The sequence below is a fragment of the Mauremys mutica genome, chromosome 21 (genome assembly GCF_020497125.1).
Source record: "Mauremys mutica isolate MM-2020 ecotype Southern chromosome 21, ASM2049712v1, whole genome shotgun sequence".
Classification (NCBI taxonomy): domain Eukaryota; kingdom Metazoa; phylum Chordata; order Testudines; family Geoemydidae; genus Mauremys; species Mauremys mutica.
Window position 1 is genome coordinate 7,151,264 of NC_059092.1, and position 15,429 is coordinate 7,166,692.

At 49.3% G+C, this 15,429-nt stretch overlaps 1 protein-coding gene across 4 annotated transcripts; it reads left to right on the forward strand.

Moving 5' to 3' along the window:
- Nucleotides 1-9,577: 9,577 nt before the first annotated feature.
- Nucleotides 9,578-15,064, forward strand: ANKRD65 (ankyrin repeat domain 65). 4 transcript variants are annotated; one of them, XM_044996633.1, is made up of 5 exons: nucleotides 9,578-9,821; nucleotides 9,916-10,149; nucleotides 11,066-11,297; nucleotides 11,415-11,964; nucleotides 13,398-15,064. In XM_044996633.1, the coding sequence occupies exons 2-5, from the start codon at nucleotides 10,143-10,145 to the stop codon at nucleotides 13,848-13,850; spliced, it is 1,242 nt and encodes a 413-aa protein (XP_044852568.1). In that variant the 5' UTR covers nucleotides 9,578-9,821; nucleotides 9,916-10,142; the 3' UTR covers nucleotides 13,851-15,064. The 4 variants fall into 4 exon arrangements, with proteins under 4 accessions (XP_044852568.1, XP_044852569.1, XP_044852567.1 ...); XM_044996634.1 differs by having other exon boundaries at nucleotides 9,959-10,149; XM_044996632.1 differs by having other exon boundaries at nucleotides 9,578-10,149.
- The last annotated feature ends 365 nt before the right edge of the window (nucleotides 15,065-15,429 follow it).

The following is a 15,429-nucleotide window of genomic DNA, read 5'->3' on the forward strand; positions in this document are numbered from 1 at the left end:
GCCTCGGTTTTCCCCTGTAAAACACGGCTAATGATACTTTCCCTTTTTTGTGCATCACTTTGAGATCAAAAGATAAAAAGTGCTAGAGAAAAGTTAAGGATTATTTATAGCTCCTCTACCAAACCCTGATCTGCCAGCATCCACAAACACCTGAAATTGCTCACTATTAGTATTCCTTTCACACCGCCCACCGGTGAAAGGCTTGATGCTAACAAATGTTGTTCTGAAAGGTGTTGATGCCTGAGTCTAATTTTATTTTATTTTTGACACTGTGGGTTTATGTTTACGTAGACACTTGCGGCCAGATTTAGGGCTGAAATTTAGATTTTGAAAATATAAAAGGGTGAGTATGTTTAGGGGGAAATGAAAGGTTAAAAACCCCAAAATGTTTTAATCATTTAAACAAAACAACTTTTCCCTTCTTTTCTTTCTTTCCCAGCACCCTCCTTCTTAATTATAATGGATCTGCCCAATGTTGTGAAGACACACATACCAATGCTGCTTCTGCAATAGACCTAGACAGTGAACCTGACCGTAAGTTCAGTGTAAACCAGATCACTCTAATTACCACATCCAAGCTGAGTGAAATGTAGAAATTTTTTAAAATAACACAGACGGTGACAAATTCATCAGATTCCAAAGCCTGTTTCAGCCTGGTTATTCTAAGCTGTTATTAGAAACAGATTTGTGCATTTATTTTTAATATGAATTTTGTGTCAAGCGAATGTCCCTGTCAAACTGTGTGTCAGAAGCATAACCCATGCTTTCAGGAATCCCATTAGCAAATTACAGAGCTGGCCAAATTGCAGCTGAGATATTACGGTCCTCATTACAGCCGGCCCGGTCACGTCATGATCTGATCCGTCACTCAGCTCGGAGACAGCGGCGCCTAGAGCCTCTGTGCAGGGGTAGGGGCAGATGGGCTGTCACCTGGTTGTCATGGAGATGAAGCAGGAGGGTTTCACTCAGCAATGCCACCCAGTAACACGATGCTGACTCGACTTTACAGGCACTGCGTCCTGGCCCCTTTGTGCCAACGAGGCAGCCACAGAGCAGGCGTAGCTAGGAGTGGAAATCTGGGTGGGCCCCAACGTTGGGGTGGATGGGCAATGACAGATGGTAGCTCAGCGTCTCTCCCGACGCCACGCCCTCTCTCGAGCCCCGCTGCCCCCAGACACAGGGCTTCACCTGCCAAGCTGGGCTCCTTCTCTGCCAGGCGCAGTTCCCCTCTCCTGGAGGGAGCCATGGTGCGTCCTCCTCACCCTGTGCATGGGGGCTGGACACGGTGCTGCACATTGCTGGACCTGGCACAGCATCCCCACGTGCCCGCTACCCCCCTCCCCTCAGAGCAGCTGTGGGTGAGGTCCCAACCATTCCCCCTCCAGCGGCGGGGAGGGGAGATGCGGCGGCCACCTCTCACAGCGCACGGGGTTGATTTCCCAGCACCAACGGCCCACGCTGCGTTCTGCGTGAGGGAGGGCCAAGGCCTCGCCATCCCCACGTGGGGTGGCGACTCCTGTTGCCTCCTTTCCAATTCCAATTCCAATCCTCCCCCTGATGCTACGGCCCGGGGCGGCAGAAGAGCTGAGGCGCTAACATGTGTGTGGCTGCTGTGTGCCGGCACGCGCTCCTGCGGCCGGGCAGCCCTGCAAGGTCAGGGCGGTGGGGACCCTCTGGCCCACGGCTCAGAAAATAGCAAGGTGGCGCTGCCAGAGCGGAGCTTTCTGAAGCACGGCTGCAGAGCTCCGTCCTGGATTTCAGCTGCCCGAGTGACACTCCGGGCTGCTGTGGTAGCACTACACCCCTGCTCAGATTTGAGTGGGCCTGCGTGGGCCGCGGACCATCCGTGGCTATGCCCCTGGTGGCAGACAAATCCTAACGCGCTAAGGGCGGGCACAGTGTGCACTGGAAATAACAGTTCCACCAGTCACTGTCAGAGAAGGTATCCCGTCTCCTGTCTTGAAACTGGAATTTTAGGGGGGACGGGAAAGAAGTGGAAAAGAGAGGAAGGCAAGGAGGCTCTAGAAAGGAGGAGAAAGGCGGTTGAAGCAAGGCAGCTGCTAGCTGGGTGCCTGTTGGGGGGATCAGGCTTTTGCAAATGTCTGATTGGTTTAAGCTGAAGACCAAGCCCCTTTCCTAGAAATCCTGATGAGCTGAATGAGCTAAAAGATGTTCAAGTTGGGAGGAGCAATCGTCGCCCTGAAGCTCCTGCGTGTGACCACTGGTGGCAGTGTGGAAACACACTTAGCGAGAGGAAAGAGCACACAAATGCAAAGTCACCTCCAAACTGAACTCACCCCCCTGCAAGGGGCCAGCGCGCTGATTAAGTCCCACAACATGGCTAGGCAGCACAGCTGAGTGGCGCACAAGGAGGGTGCAAGCCCACGCACCACTGAGCTGGTTAATGGTGCCATGCATCGTCAAGACACATCCCTTCCAGGATCAGTAGCTTTGGGAAGAGAAAACAGATGAGGATGGTGAGATTAAAAGCTGGACGCTTGCATGCGAACAATTAGCAACAAAGCACCATTGAGGATCTACCCATCCAAGAAAGAGACCAGTCTCAAAGCACAGCCATCATCATCGCTCATCAGAGATAGCCAGCCCCTCCTGTGACTGCCCATTCTATGGATTCATTTCTTATCCTGCCTGGGCCGTGGCAGACCCATCTGGTCTCTTTGCTCGAGTGCTCCAGGAAGCTAACTCTGTAAAACAGCTGTCAGTTCTAACCCAGTTCCCTTCATTATCACCAGCTTTCTGCAGAGGAAAATCAAATGTGCCTGAGATGCTCATGCACAGCAGAGTGAAGCAAAGGAGAGACAAATGAGAGCTGAGTTATCCTAGAAGTCGGAGCACGGGAGCGTGAGCCAGGATTTCTCTGACACCAGCTCTGATGCTTGCAGGGCCTCAGGCAAGCTACTATTAGTTATACTGTGGTAGGGGCACGGACTCACAGTGAAAATCCCTGCCCCGAGAAGCGCCTGCTGGAGGCGATGTGCCAGAAGAGAGCTCAGCATGTTCAGTGGGGTGATTTAAAGAGCTCCTTGTATCCAGCTGGAACCCAGAGGGCTCCATAAATGGGGATTTCCTCACCCACCCCAGCCAAGCAGCCACAGCTGGGCTGTGGTGGACAGCAGCTTCTGAGGAGGTATTAGAGGATATTTATGCCAAGCTGCTCTATAGGAGCGGCAGCGTTGGCCTCTCTCCCTTTGATTCTGGGGAAAGATCACCACGGATCCATCTGAACCAAGCTACTCCAGGCTGCCAATGACTAGCTGTTTGGTTTGTCTTTCTAATCAACCCAGCTTCACAGGGTTATCAAAATACTTCCCGCCCAGGGGCCATGCCCCTGATTCCCCTGACCAGTGCTTTATCGCCCTCCCACACCCCCCCTGCAAAATCCAAACCTGGGGGAGGGGGCATCTGCCCATCCTTAGACCACGGCTAATCAGGGCCCTGGCTTTGCCCCACTGGCTTTGCAAACATACAGGGTGGAAATATATTTCTGGTTGCCAGGCTACTCAATTGAAAACAGAACTAAACCTGCTCTTCCCTGCCCCTCCCCGTCTCACACTCAGGGCCTGATCGTGCCCACTGTTGTCAATGCAGAAGGTTTACAAAACACTGGGCCTGCTCCTCCCACGCCGGCATAAATCAGGAGCAGCTCCCTTGAAGTTCATGGAGTTACAGTGAGAGAAGCAAAAGGGAAACTGGGGCCTGTCTGTGCCTTCTAGTCCATTCCCTGGCTCCTTCCTTGTTCCTCCTGTGGATGAATTGGAGTAAACTTGTCGACAGCTCATCAGTGCAGCTTGAAGCATTTGCTTGTCTCCCCCGGCATCACTGGAGCTGCTCATTCTCCTGGCCCTTCAGTACTTCGCTGTGATATTCCCATGCATGCTAGCTATCGTCACGCCAAGCGCCTCGCCTTGTCTCCAGCCCTGAGGATACACACCAGTGACACTGGGTGAAAGTTCATCCCAGTTCTTTCCATCGATAAATACATTTCAAGAATAATAAAGGGAAATAAATATTCATGGAGATGCAGAGTCCATCCATCAGGACGGCGGCTGCAGCCGGCCGTTGCAATGAGATTAATGTGTGTAGGTTTCAGTTCCTGCTTTTCCCGTTCACAAAGCTTTCGCAGTGTGACTGGAGTCCTCTTTGCCCGACAGAGAGGCACGCCGGGTCTGAATATCTTCAGAGCAAAGCGCCGAAGTCATCGCAAGGCAAAGGCACCACAAGGCAACAAGCTGGTGGGAAGAATGGGCAAAAGCAGCTTAAAGTAGCCATGGGCCTGAATTGAGCAAAGGGAGGTTCAGAACAAAGGCCACGGGGAAGCTCCCTAGCAGCAAGTGTGATATAAACCTCCAAGCGGCACGTCTGTTTCACCCCCGGAGGAGTGACGTTTCAGGAGAACGACGCCGAGCGATGATGGTGATGATTGGGTGTTTGGACAGAGACGGGGGCCCAACCTCCCTACACACTGATCGTGCAAAGCATGCACTGGGATCGCTTCCGGCCAGTTCTGGGATGCAGCCACCTCTAGGGCACAACGCAGCAGCTGCTTGTCAGCGCAGGGCAATGCTACTCAACAGCTCAGGACAGGAAGTGAAGAGAGGGCTACATCCTCGGACTGCGCAAATCAGGGTGGTGCCACTGGGGTATGCTGACTATGGATTTAGCCCACTGGATTCAGCTGAAACTGCCCTGAACTTCCAGCAGGCAGAATGTAATTATCCTATTGGGATATGCCAGGGCACAGGAGCTAGTTCCCACTGTCTGGGGTAAAACGACTGGATCCTTGGTCACCAGCAGCAGTCTCCTCTGAAAGGTAAATGGCCTAATAGGTCTTTGCCACCACTAATAGCCAAGGATTCAGTCCTGCAGTTCTTTCTCCGTTCTTACACTCAGTCCAGCCAATGAGAGTTTCATCTGAGAGAGGACTGCAGGACTGGCCCCTACGGAAGCTCCCTGGGAAGATCCTGTCATGTTACGGGACCTGAGACTCCACACCCCTTTCTGTCTTCATTCCCAGCGGTGCAAAGCGGGTGTACAATCCTGCCCCGAGTGGAGAAGGCTGGTTTCTTCCTGGCACTCCCTTTGCACAGGTGTCAGTGACAGCACCAAGGAGCCCACGCCCACTGTGTCAAGCTAGGGAAGACGCACAATAGGCTCTACGCTGCCGCGAACGAAGAAGAAAGTGTACGTTGGCTGAAATTCAGCAATTCGCATCCCTGTGCTGAGCCAACCGCAGTAATTCGCGGCATGTGGTGGAACAGAGAACAGGCATGCCCGCAGCTGGTATGCAGACATAAACCTAGACTTTGGCTCAGTTTCCACCAGCACCATTACTGTTGATCACATGCCTCGCCCTATGGAAGTTGCTTGGTCAGGGCTGCTGGAATGTGATTTTCAAGTTTGGGTTGAAGAGGCACCCGAATAACTGGACACTTCTCAGAACCATGAAAATAGCGTGGGTCTGCAAAGCTGGACCAGAAGTCAGTGTTGACAACTCTCACGATTTTATTGCCAATCTCATGCTACTTGATATTCTTCTTCAAGTGCCAGCTCCTGGAGTCAAGTGACTTCATGAGAATCTCAGCTTTCATTTTTAAAAAGTACATTTCTAGCCCTCGTGATGGAGAACAAAGCTTGGAAACGTGGCCCGAGTGCAACTTAAGGCTCGAGAACTAGATTAATTGGGGACCTGACTCATGATTTTCAAATGCTTGTGGTTGGCAAGACTGAAATACTAGGACAGCCTGTGCTGTGATACTTCTTGTCCCAGATGGAACCAGGAAGTACAAATGTGTGGGAGAAAATAAGGTGAACATAATGCCTCAGCTGGAGTTTTGGGCAATGTTCTCATTTTATTTCTCAGCCATTTTCAACCATTCATATCAGACAGCTGGGTCAAACAGCAATGCCTTTAAATCGCTACCAGCTAGGGCCCTGATCCTGTAAACTGTAGGAACATGCCAGTCAACCTGGCTCTTTTTATTTTGGCTTCTACAACATTTGCAGTCCCAAAACAGCAGAGTTTAAGGCTTCTCCTTTTCCGCCTTTCTGCTGGCTTTTATTTTATCTGTCCCGGCAGCCCCTAAACTTGGTGAACTGGCGGGAGTAGGAAAAACAGGACAAAAAGTGAGTTTATTTTTCTTGTAGATTTCATCCAACTGCAGCGACTGCTTTGCTCCCAGATGGGCACTGTGGGCCAGATCCTCAGCAGGTGTAAACCAACATAGCTCCAGTGAGTTCAGTGGCGTCTGGTTTACACCAGCTCCAAATCTGTCCTTTGGGATCCAATTAAACTGGCATTGCAAATACATTTTATATATTAAAAACATAGCATTAAAAACCAGCCCACATTAAAACCCTTCTGAGTAACATTGATTTTGTTTCAAAGGTAGACACATTATTGAACTATGTTCCCAGCTAACTATCGGTTAGCATTTCAAATAAATCCTGGTGAATTGCATTTGTGTTTCCTAAAGGTTTCAGGTTTCCTAGCTGACAAGGGAATCATTGATGTAGATAAACCGGCCCAGAATAAATTAATGGAAGCACATTTGAAGACTGACAGATTCCATCTAACTTATTAGCATTCTTAGGATATTTTAATGTAGATAAGCGGCTTTGACCTTGGCCAATAATACTAATAGGTGACTCCACCACCAATAAATAAATAATTAAATAAACAGCCCCAGGCACCTGCACTGAGTGACTGCAAATAGCAAAGAACAGAGAGGCTGAACATTGCTTGCTTGATGGATTGTGACAGGAAGGTTTATTTCACAACAGTCAGCTGACATTCATGCTCTTAATGCTCTTTTTTATTATTAAGATAACTAGAAGGATGCTGTCAAGAGAAATGTCATCTGCTCTAAGATTGCAGTCCTTGCCTGTTACTAAGAATACTTGCAGTTATAAAAATGGATTTTTTAAAATCTCATGGACGTTTCACCATTTATGCTGGTTGTTCACTTTTTTCATCTCATTTACCTTGGGGGATTAGGGTCAGATTTTGCACATGATGAACTCGAGAGGCCACGAACTCCACTGCAGGTGCACAAACCCCTGTACTGAAGGATGTGCACATTGGAAATACCTGACTTTGAAGACTGACCGGTCAGTTTCACTTTTGTTGCTAGTCAGTCTGGGGCAAGGCCCAGAGTCGTTCTCTGTGTTTCTATGGCCCCTAGCCCAGGGGAGCCCGCAGCCTGCATGGACCCTGGGTTCTGTTACCCTACAATTGATAAACAATGAGGTTAAGGTAATAATTGGAGATATACCAATCTCCTAGAACTGGAAGGGACCTTGAAAGGTCATTGAGTCCAGCCCCCTGCCTTCACTAGCAGGACCAAATTTTTTGTCCCAGATCCCTAAGTGGCCTCCTCAAGGATTGAACTCACAGCTCTGGGTTTAAGGAGGCCAATGCTCAAACCACTGAGCTATCCCTCCGCCAGGTTGTTGTGTTTGGTTTCCTAAAAATGCAAGAGGACAGTTAGGGTAAGATTCTCTGCTGCCAGGAAGAAGTTGCCAGTATGAGAACACACTATAACTATGATCAGGGCCGGCTCCAGGGTTTTTGCCGCCCCAAGCGGGAAAAAAAAAATGCTGCGATTGGCGGCGGCTCCACCACACCGCTTTCTAATTCGGCGGCAGGTTCTTCCCCCTGAGAGGGACCGAGGGACCCGCCGCCGAATTGCCACCGAAGAGCCCGGTGTGCCACCCTTTCCCCTTGGCCGCCCCAAGCACCTGCTTGCTGAGCTGGTGCCTGGAGCCGGCCCTGGCTGTGATTAGTATTTACAGGTATCACAGTGCTGAATGGAATGTAATACCCAATCCAGTATGTCCCAGCAAATCAGTGACATTGGATCCCATAAATTAAGCCTGTTTACCAGCCACCCCTCTAATATTGGGCACCCGCATGTGCTGGCCTACTTTACTGGGAGCTCTTCTCTTTCTACGGCATCGCACAGCCTTCCCTGGCTCTAGAAAGCATGTTGGCTCACACTGTGATCTCAGTTACACTGGCATAAATCCAGAGCAACTTCAGGGCATCCAGTGGAGTTATTCCAGATTTCCCTCAATATAAATGAAAGCAGAATTGAGCCCATAGGGAGCTGGGAGGAGATTGTAGTTTTCATATTGAATTCTGCTTGGAAAACAATATGGGTTCAAATGAATCATCTAGAAATCAAAATAGCTTTGCAAACCTCAAAAACCAGCATGAGAGGTTCACAGCACCTCCAATTCCTCCAGCTTTCCCCAGCCCTCGTAAGACCCTCTTAGCAAGTGGGAGAGAAGTTTTGCTAAGTACTGCCTGTGCAGGAGTCTCCTGCCAGGAGATATTAGATGCTGTAGTTGGTGCGGTAAACCTGAACTTCTCTCACCGACCCCGGAGCCACCCAGAGCACTACTGGTGGGAGAACAATTTCTCAAATATCTTCATAGCGACAGCACCACCTTGTGGGTTCTTACAGCTCCTGCCTTTGGTTTTGGTTTATTCACGGCCTTCTCTCCCTGCTAAGGAGACATTCTGGAGGATGTGACCCACCTTCCCAAACTACCCCAACCACCGAAAACATGGGGATGGCACACAGGTCCCTTTACACAACTCTGACAGAGTCAACTACATGCACACCCACTGGAAGGTCCCTTACACAACCGCAACTGTGGAAGGGGCCTTACTGCAAATAATAGGAAGGAAGGCTGGACACAGAGGACAAACACCATCTTTTATGCGCCTCCTACCATCTGGGGAGAATTAGCATGTGATCATTTATTACACTAAGGTCTTTCTAGTGGGGGATGGACTTCAAAAGCTTTGTTTGTACCATCACCCCAAATAAATGGATGCTCATCAGAACCTCTTGGCTTCCACTCTGCTGACCTGAGCTCCCCCTGCCGTTACCCGGATACAGGATTCTTCTTCCTGTGCTCAAGGCAAACGTTTGTAGTCGAATTGCTATGAGCTGCTAAACAGTCGCCATGTTCCACCTCAGCCCTGGCTTATTTCAGCGGCGGGCAAAGTAATGAATGAAAACAGGGCCTGATTTTCCAAGGTGCTGAGTACCCACAATTCCAGGTGGGAGATGCCGGTGTACCTGAAAATCAGGCCCATAGTTTGTAGGATATTTTTTCCAGGATCCTTCAGCATGAACAGCACCTGAAAGGCAAGCTATTCTTTCATTCTTCTTATGCCTCATAGAAGCAAGACTTAATGCTTCAGGAGAGCACTTCATGGGGCTAAGCACTCGCCACCTGACCCTTTCTGGAAGATCAAAGGCTTTGCCAATGCCTAGTAAAAGCAGGTTATCATGTAACACAAGGAGCCTCAGAGAGGGGGAACATGTTGGTGCTTGTCAGAAGGTCTGCAGTTTATTACAAGTAGCACAGAATTTACTTTGACTGTGCTGGGCAGACCTGAAGCTCTAGTGAATGTCACTCAGGCCACAACAGCCACAATCACTTTCCAAAGCTCTGGGCAGCTGACCCCCAAGCTAGCTGATGGACTGGATCTGTAGTTGTCTTTGCCTGGAGAGCGTCTTACTACGAGGGAGTGGTGCTGTGTGACTCTGCTGACCTGGTGTCGCTCATTGTCTAGTGGAATGTTGGCAGCAGTGCTGAAAGAAGTTACATGTGTGCTGGGAAACAGACATTATCCTATTAACCATTAGCAACCAGGTCCTCCTCCCGAATCCATTTAGTCACTGAGTAAACAGCACGGAGCACAGTACTAGATGCAGAAAGCCACGAGGACAGTGCGCTCTTCAGAGCCTACATGCTTCACTGGACATTAAGGGGACACTCTCAAGGTCAGAGGGACTGACACATTTCACTTGCATTGATTTTTATCTCATACTGTCTGTGTGATACCTTATACGCAGGGGCTTTATTTCCCCCCAACAGCTTCACTCCTTGGTTGAATTTTTCTTTTTTGAATACATGCCAGTGGGCCGGCACCGAGGAACAACCCAGCGATAACCAAAGCTTGCAAAGGCTGCCACTCCGGAAGCAACCCTGCAGTAACAAACCGGGGTGTGAAGTCTCACACTGAGCAACAACACTGCCATAACAAGTTGTGTGTACAGCCGCGCCCGCCGGAGCCACCCTACGCACGTGACTGTGGCAGGAAAATGATTGGTAAGGAAAACTACTGTCCTTTCCGTCTAAAAAGGGGTTGGCTCTGAGAGCTTTATTTGTTTATTTTTTATGATGGAAAATATCGCAACGGTGTCTGTGTGGTTTTGAGGACGTGGGTGTTGTGAAGCTCCTGAAATTCTCCCTGTACGTCTCTTGAATCTCTGTATGGAAGAGCCCCACCTCCAAAAGCAGAGAGCTGAGCCCTACAGGGGAACAAGGGGTTCGTTATTTGATCATCCTCATTTTGACTCAGGGCAAGTTGAGCGCTTAAAAGGCTGTTTTGTACACCTGAGCTTGGCTGGCCATGCGTCTGAGCACCCTCCTCTTTGCCTATTATTAATGGGCAGTGGAACCAAGTGGTGAGATGGCTATAGTCCTTCAACCCCCTAACATGATTAGATACAGGTTCATGAAACATTAACCCTTTGCACTGGGACAGTGGAAACCGACAGCAGTGGCTACAGTGAATCTCAGAGCCCAGGTCGACTGACTGGAGCTCGCGGAGATTAGGCTACGGGGCTAAAAATAACAGCGTTGATGCTCTCACTCGGGCTGGATCTGAAACCTTCTGAGGGGGGAAGGGTCTCAGAGCCCAGGCTCCAGCCCGAGTGAGAACATCTACACTGCTCTATTTAGCCACGTGGCCCAAGTCAGTTGACCCAGGCTCTCAGACTCACTGCTGTGGGGTTTTTTTGCAGTGTAGACATACCCATGGAGAGCAACAAAAGCCAACAGACAGCAATGGCTTCTGGTTGCTATCAGATTGAAACCTGTGACGTAGCGGCTTCGCAGCCTAGTTTTAATTCCCTAATTCCCATAGTCCCCTCTGCAGTGATGGTGTGGAGTGGGGGGGGGTGTAGTTAATGGAACTAATATTCAGCAGATTATTTGTTGCTTGTTGAAAAAAAAAAATGAGGCATGAGAGCAGAGGCCGAGTTCCTGAGGAGGTGGATGGAGCTGAGTGAGGAGATGAGCCTGGAAGGAGAGTCGATGGGGAGCAGCTCTGAATCTGGCATTCAGCTCCTGGAGAATAACTCACCATCTGCCCCTGTGCACCAGGACTGGAGAGAGCTTCACCTGGCAGCTTGGGACGGCAACGCCCACCTGATGAAGCAGCTACTGCGGCAGGGGGCAGCGATAGAGAGCAGGTGAGCCCCCTCGAGCCAGCTGCTCCCACTCTACCCCGGCTCTGTCTCACTCATTCGCTCTCGGGCCGTCTCGCGCTGAAATAGACACCCTGAGGTTTCATTTTTGTGCCCACCCAGGGATGAGAATGGATGGACGCCCTTACACGGTGCCACGCTGAAGGGGTCCATCATGCTGGTGAAGTTCCTGGTGCAGCGCGGAGCCGTGGTCCATGCCACAGACCAGGCACACTACACCCCGCTGCACCATGCCTCTTGGAGCGGCCATACCCAAGTGGCTGAGTTTCTCCTGGCTCGGGGATCCCCAGCATCAGCTGTGACTAAAGGGGGCCTCACCCCACTTCACTGTGCAGCAGCCAGCGGTCACACCCTCATCGTGCAGTTGCTCCTACGACAAGGCACAGATCCTGCCAGCGGGGACAACAACCGGTGGACGGCACTGCACTGGGCGACTGTGAACAGCCAGCTGCATATTATGGACTTGCTGATTTGCCAGGGTCTCTCCCCAGACCTGGGCAGTAATGGAGGCATCACAGCACTGCACATCGCGGCAGAGACGGGAAGAAGTGATGCTCTAAGGTTCTTGCTAGCCAAGGGTGCCAACATCAATGCTCAGGATGGGCTGGGGAGAACAGCACTTGCCATTGCATCCAATAATGGCAATCAAGAGGTAGGCCCCTGACATCCATTCTTCTTAAGGCTCTGAATTCTGCAATATGCTCATGGCAATGGTTCATTATCAGTTGGTTAGGGTCAGCAAGGTGGGATAGATGACCACTGAAGTCTATCAATAATAATACGAATATTTAGCTCTTACATAGCACTTTTCATCCATAGATCTCAAAACACTTTACAAAGAGGTCTGTATCATTATCCCCATTTTACAGATGGGGAAACCGAGGCACAGCGGGGGGGAGTGACCTGCCCAAGGTCTCCCCACAGGTCAGTGGCAGAGCTGAGTCCCAGTCCAGTGCTCACTTGGGACAATCTGAGATGTGAATGTTATGTCTGGGTTATCAACACTGCCAGCTTTCTCTCTTGATTGCCCTCTGGGGTTCCACAGAGTGGAAAGATATGCCTGAATAGATGCAGCTAGCTCCATTGACTGGTGGCTCGTGAACTATATGACCTCTGACACAATAGCACAATGGGCTTGGCTTCTCTATGCATGTTTAGGGAAAAGATATGTCACAAAAACATAAAGGACTCTACTTTCTAACAGCACCTTGGCTGAAGACAGATCATATTCTGGTGATGGCATTCAATAGCTTGGGTGCCGTTGGTAGTTTGCACAGGTGCGCTAAATGCACTTTTCTAAGGAGAGACAGTAAATCAGCTGGGAATTCCCCCCTGCCCTCCCCGACCCGCAGCTATCAGAACACAGGGGAGAATTCAATGAGTGACTTTAAAATAGGAGAATGAAAGGGAAGAATTAAAAGGCAAATGCAAAGATAAAATGCAAATGAAACTTGTAAACTGAAAACAGAATGGCATGGCACGCTCTAGGAATTATTTTGGGGGAGTTCTGTGGCTTGCGTTATTCATGTCAGACTAGATGATCACAATGGTTCCTTCTGGCCATGGGATCTATACATCTATGAAATTTATGTTCACCAAGAAAAATAAATCTACTAGACTATGCCTCGCTGAGAATACTTCAGAAAGAAGCAGGAAGCTGCATTTACTGCTAAAAACACTTATTCACTAAAACTGAAATCCTGGCCCTACTGAAGCCCTCAGAAGGAGTTTCCAGTTTCTTGTCCCATGCCAAGACTTGAAGAGCAAAAAATAATACTCCTTTTAAGGCCCTGATCCTGCAGTGAACTCTATATTGGCACAAGGGTCTCTGAGACTGCAAATGGCCACTGAAATTGCTGTAGGTTGCGCAGTGTGGGCCTGGTCCTACAAGATGCCGACCCAGTCCTAAGAGGTGCTGAGTGCCCTCAACTCCTGTTGACTTGGAAATGAAAATAGCTGATCCCAAGAGGTGCTCAGGGTTTTGCAGGTTTGGGCTCAATATTCCAATGTATTGCAAGAAGGTGGAACGCATGCCCATTCGTTTGCATGGGGCCATGCCACTGAACTCTCTTTTTCTTTTCCCAGATTACAGAACTGTTGCTGGAAAGCAAAGCTGATGTGAACTTGAAGGACCACTACGGCTGCACGGCACTCCACAAGGCAGCAGCTGTGGGACACTTGGCCCTCGTCCACCTGCTGATAAAGACAGGCGCTGTTGCCAACATTAGGGACTCTCTGAATCTGACTCCGCTTCACAGAGCTGCCTGCTGTGGGCACAGCGAGGTAGCCAGTTACCTTCTGGACCATGGAGCTGAGATCAATGCAGCCGGCTGGCTAAACAAAACCCCGCTGCACTTGGCTGTGGAAAAAAATCACTTCCTTTTAATGGAGCTGCTGCTGGGGAAGGGGACAAGTCCGTCCCTCAGAACTCGCTGGCATGAAACGGCCCAGGATCTAGCGTCAGACAGGGTCCTTCCTGCGGGCACTCCGTCCACTTCCCAGGAGAAGATGACGAGCTGCAATCCGGACCTGAACTAGATCCCAACTCAAGTACAGTTAGCTGGACCTGAGAGGCATGAGAACAACTTTGTCCTTCAGTTTCCTCTGCTGCCATCTTGTGAAGAAGGATCAGACTTTCCCATCATTCCAGTATTAACCGATAAAGGGCCTGATTCTCATTTACATTGTTCTTGCAGTGTAACAGAACCTTAAAGGGGGTATAAATATACTGTATATCCATTGTAAGGCCACTTTATACCACTGGAGTGGTGTCACAGGGCCTTAGTATAAATGAGAATAAGGCTCTGTCTTTACCAATGTGCTGCTGTAATATGTATTTACTAGGGATGTGATTAAACCATCTTTGGGGATTCATTAGATACCAGATAATGTAGCCACTGGATACTAAGATGAATCCTAAAGCCTCAGGGAGGTGGGGTGGGTGGTGCCCAAGGCGGAAGATGGGGCCCTGGAAAGGGTGGTCGGAGCAATGAAGCAGCAGAGGACATGGTAAGGGAGATTGGTAGAAGATCGGCCAGGCAGCGAGAAGCAGCAAGATCACACATAAAATGGCCACCAATTTAGCTTGGGATGCAAAAAGCAGGGCAAAATGGCCAGATCTGTGCTATTTACAATCGCCCTATCTCTAGAATACACCCTTGTACATTAGAATAATCCTATGCTGATGTCTTCTTATATTCAGTCAGTGGACATGTAATAAACCTGTATGCGTAAAAGAAATACTGAATCAACTGATAAATTACCAGCTCTTGTAGTATAGGAAGCACTGAACCAGCAAAGCTGTCATCTAGGCAATAACTGCACCTGCTGCCTCCATACAGGGCAGGATTCCAAATGAATGCAGGATGTAATTTGTTTCCAAGTGGAAAAACAGCTCCTATGCTCCCAAGGAGTCACTTCCATGCCTGCAGCCACAATCAAACATGTACATTTTGAAGGAGGGTTGAAGACATATAATAAAAATACGTCAACAGAATTTAAATGAAAATAAGAATTAGGTCTTGGTTAAAGCTGGATGGATAATATTTGTCAAGCAATGGCACTATTCACTATTCCTGTTTTGCATTACTCAACTTTACAGCTGGTTGAGTGCAATATTTGATTAATAATACATGATCCGGACAATATTTTACTTGATAAATCGTATTATCCAGTATTTGAACAGCTTTCTTTTCAGTCTATAACCCACACTGTGGACATTAACTCATGTTACAATAATAATTTTGCACGTCTATGGCTCCTTCTAACCAATGGTCTCAAAGCACTTTGTTATTTTTTACTATTATTCATTTACGTAGCTCTTTCCAAGCACAGACTAAGACGTATTCCCTAGCCATTAGCTTGTATATAATCTTAGGCTCTGTCCCTTTAGCTGGATTCACACAGGCAGATCCCTGCACTCACACAGAACCCCCAAAAGTCAGTGGGGTCCTGCACTGGTGCCGCCAGGACCAGCTCTGGCTGCGCTGCCATCTCAGCCTGGCAGCCTGACTGGGGTTAGGGTGTAGGAGAGTAGGTCTCTAGTGGGTCTGGGTAGGTGCTGGGCACTGGGGGGTGGGGAGATCTGTGTGTGTTGGGGGGCTGTCAGTGGGGGAGA

Coding starts and splice junctions, on each gene's coding strand:
- ANKRD65 (XM_044996632.1), top strand. Junction 11,298..11,414: donor GGGGCAGCGATAGAGAGCAG/GTGAGCCCCCTC, acceptor GTGCCCACCCAG/GGATGAGAATGGATGGACGC. Junction 11,965..13,397: donor CCAATAATGGCAATCAAGAG/GTAGGCCCCTGA, acceptor TTCTTTTCCCAG/ATTACAGAACTGTTGCTGGA.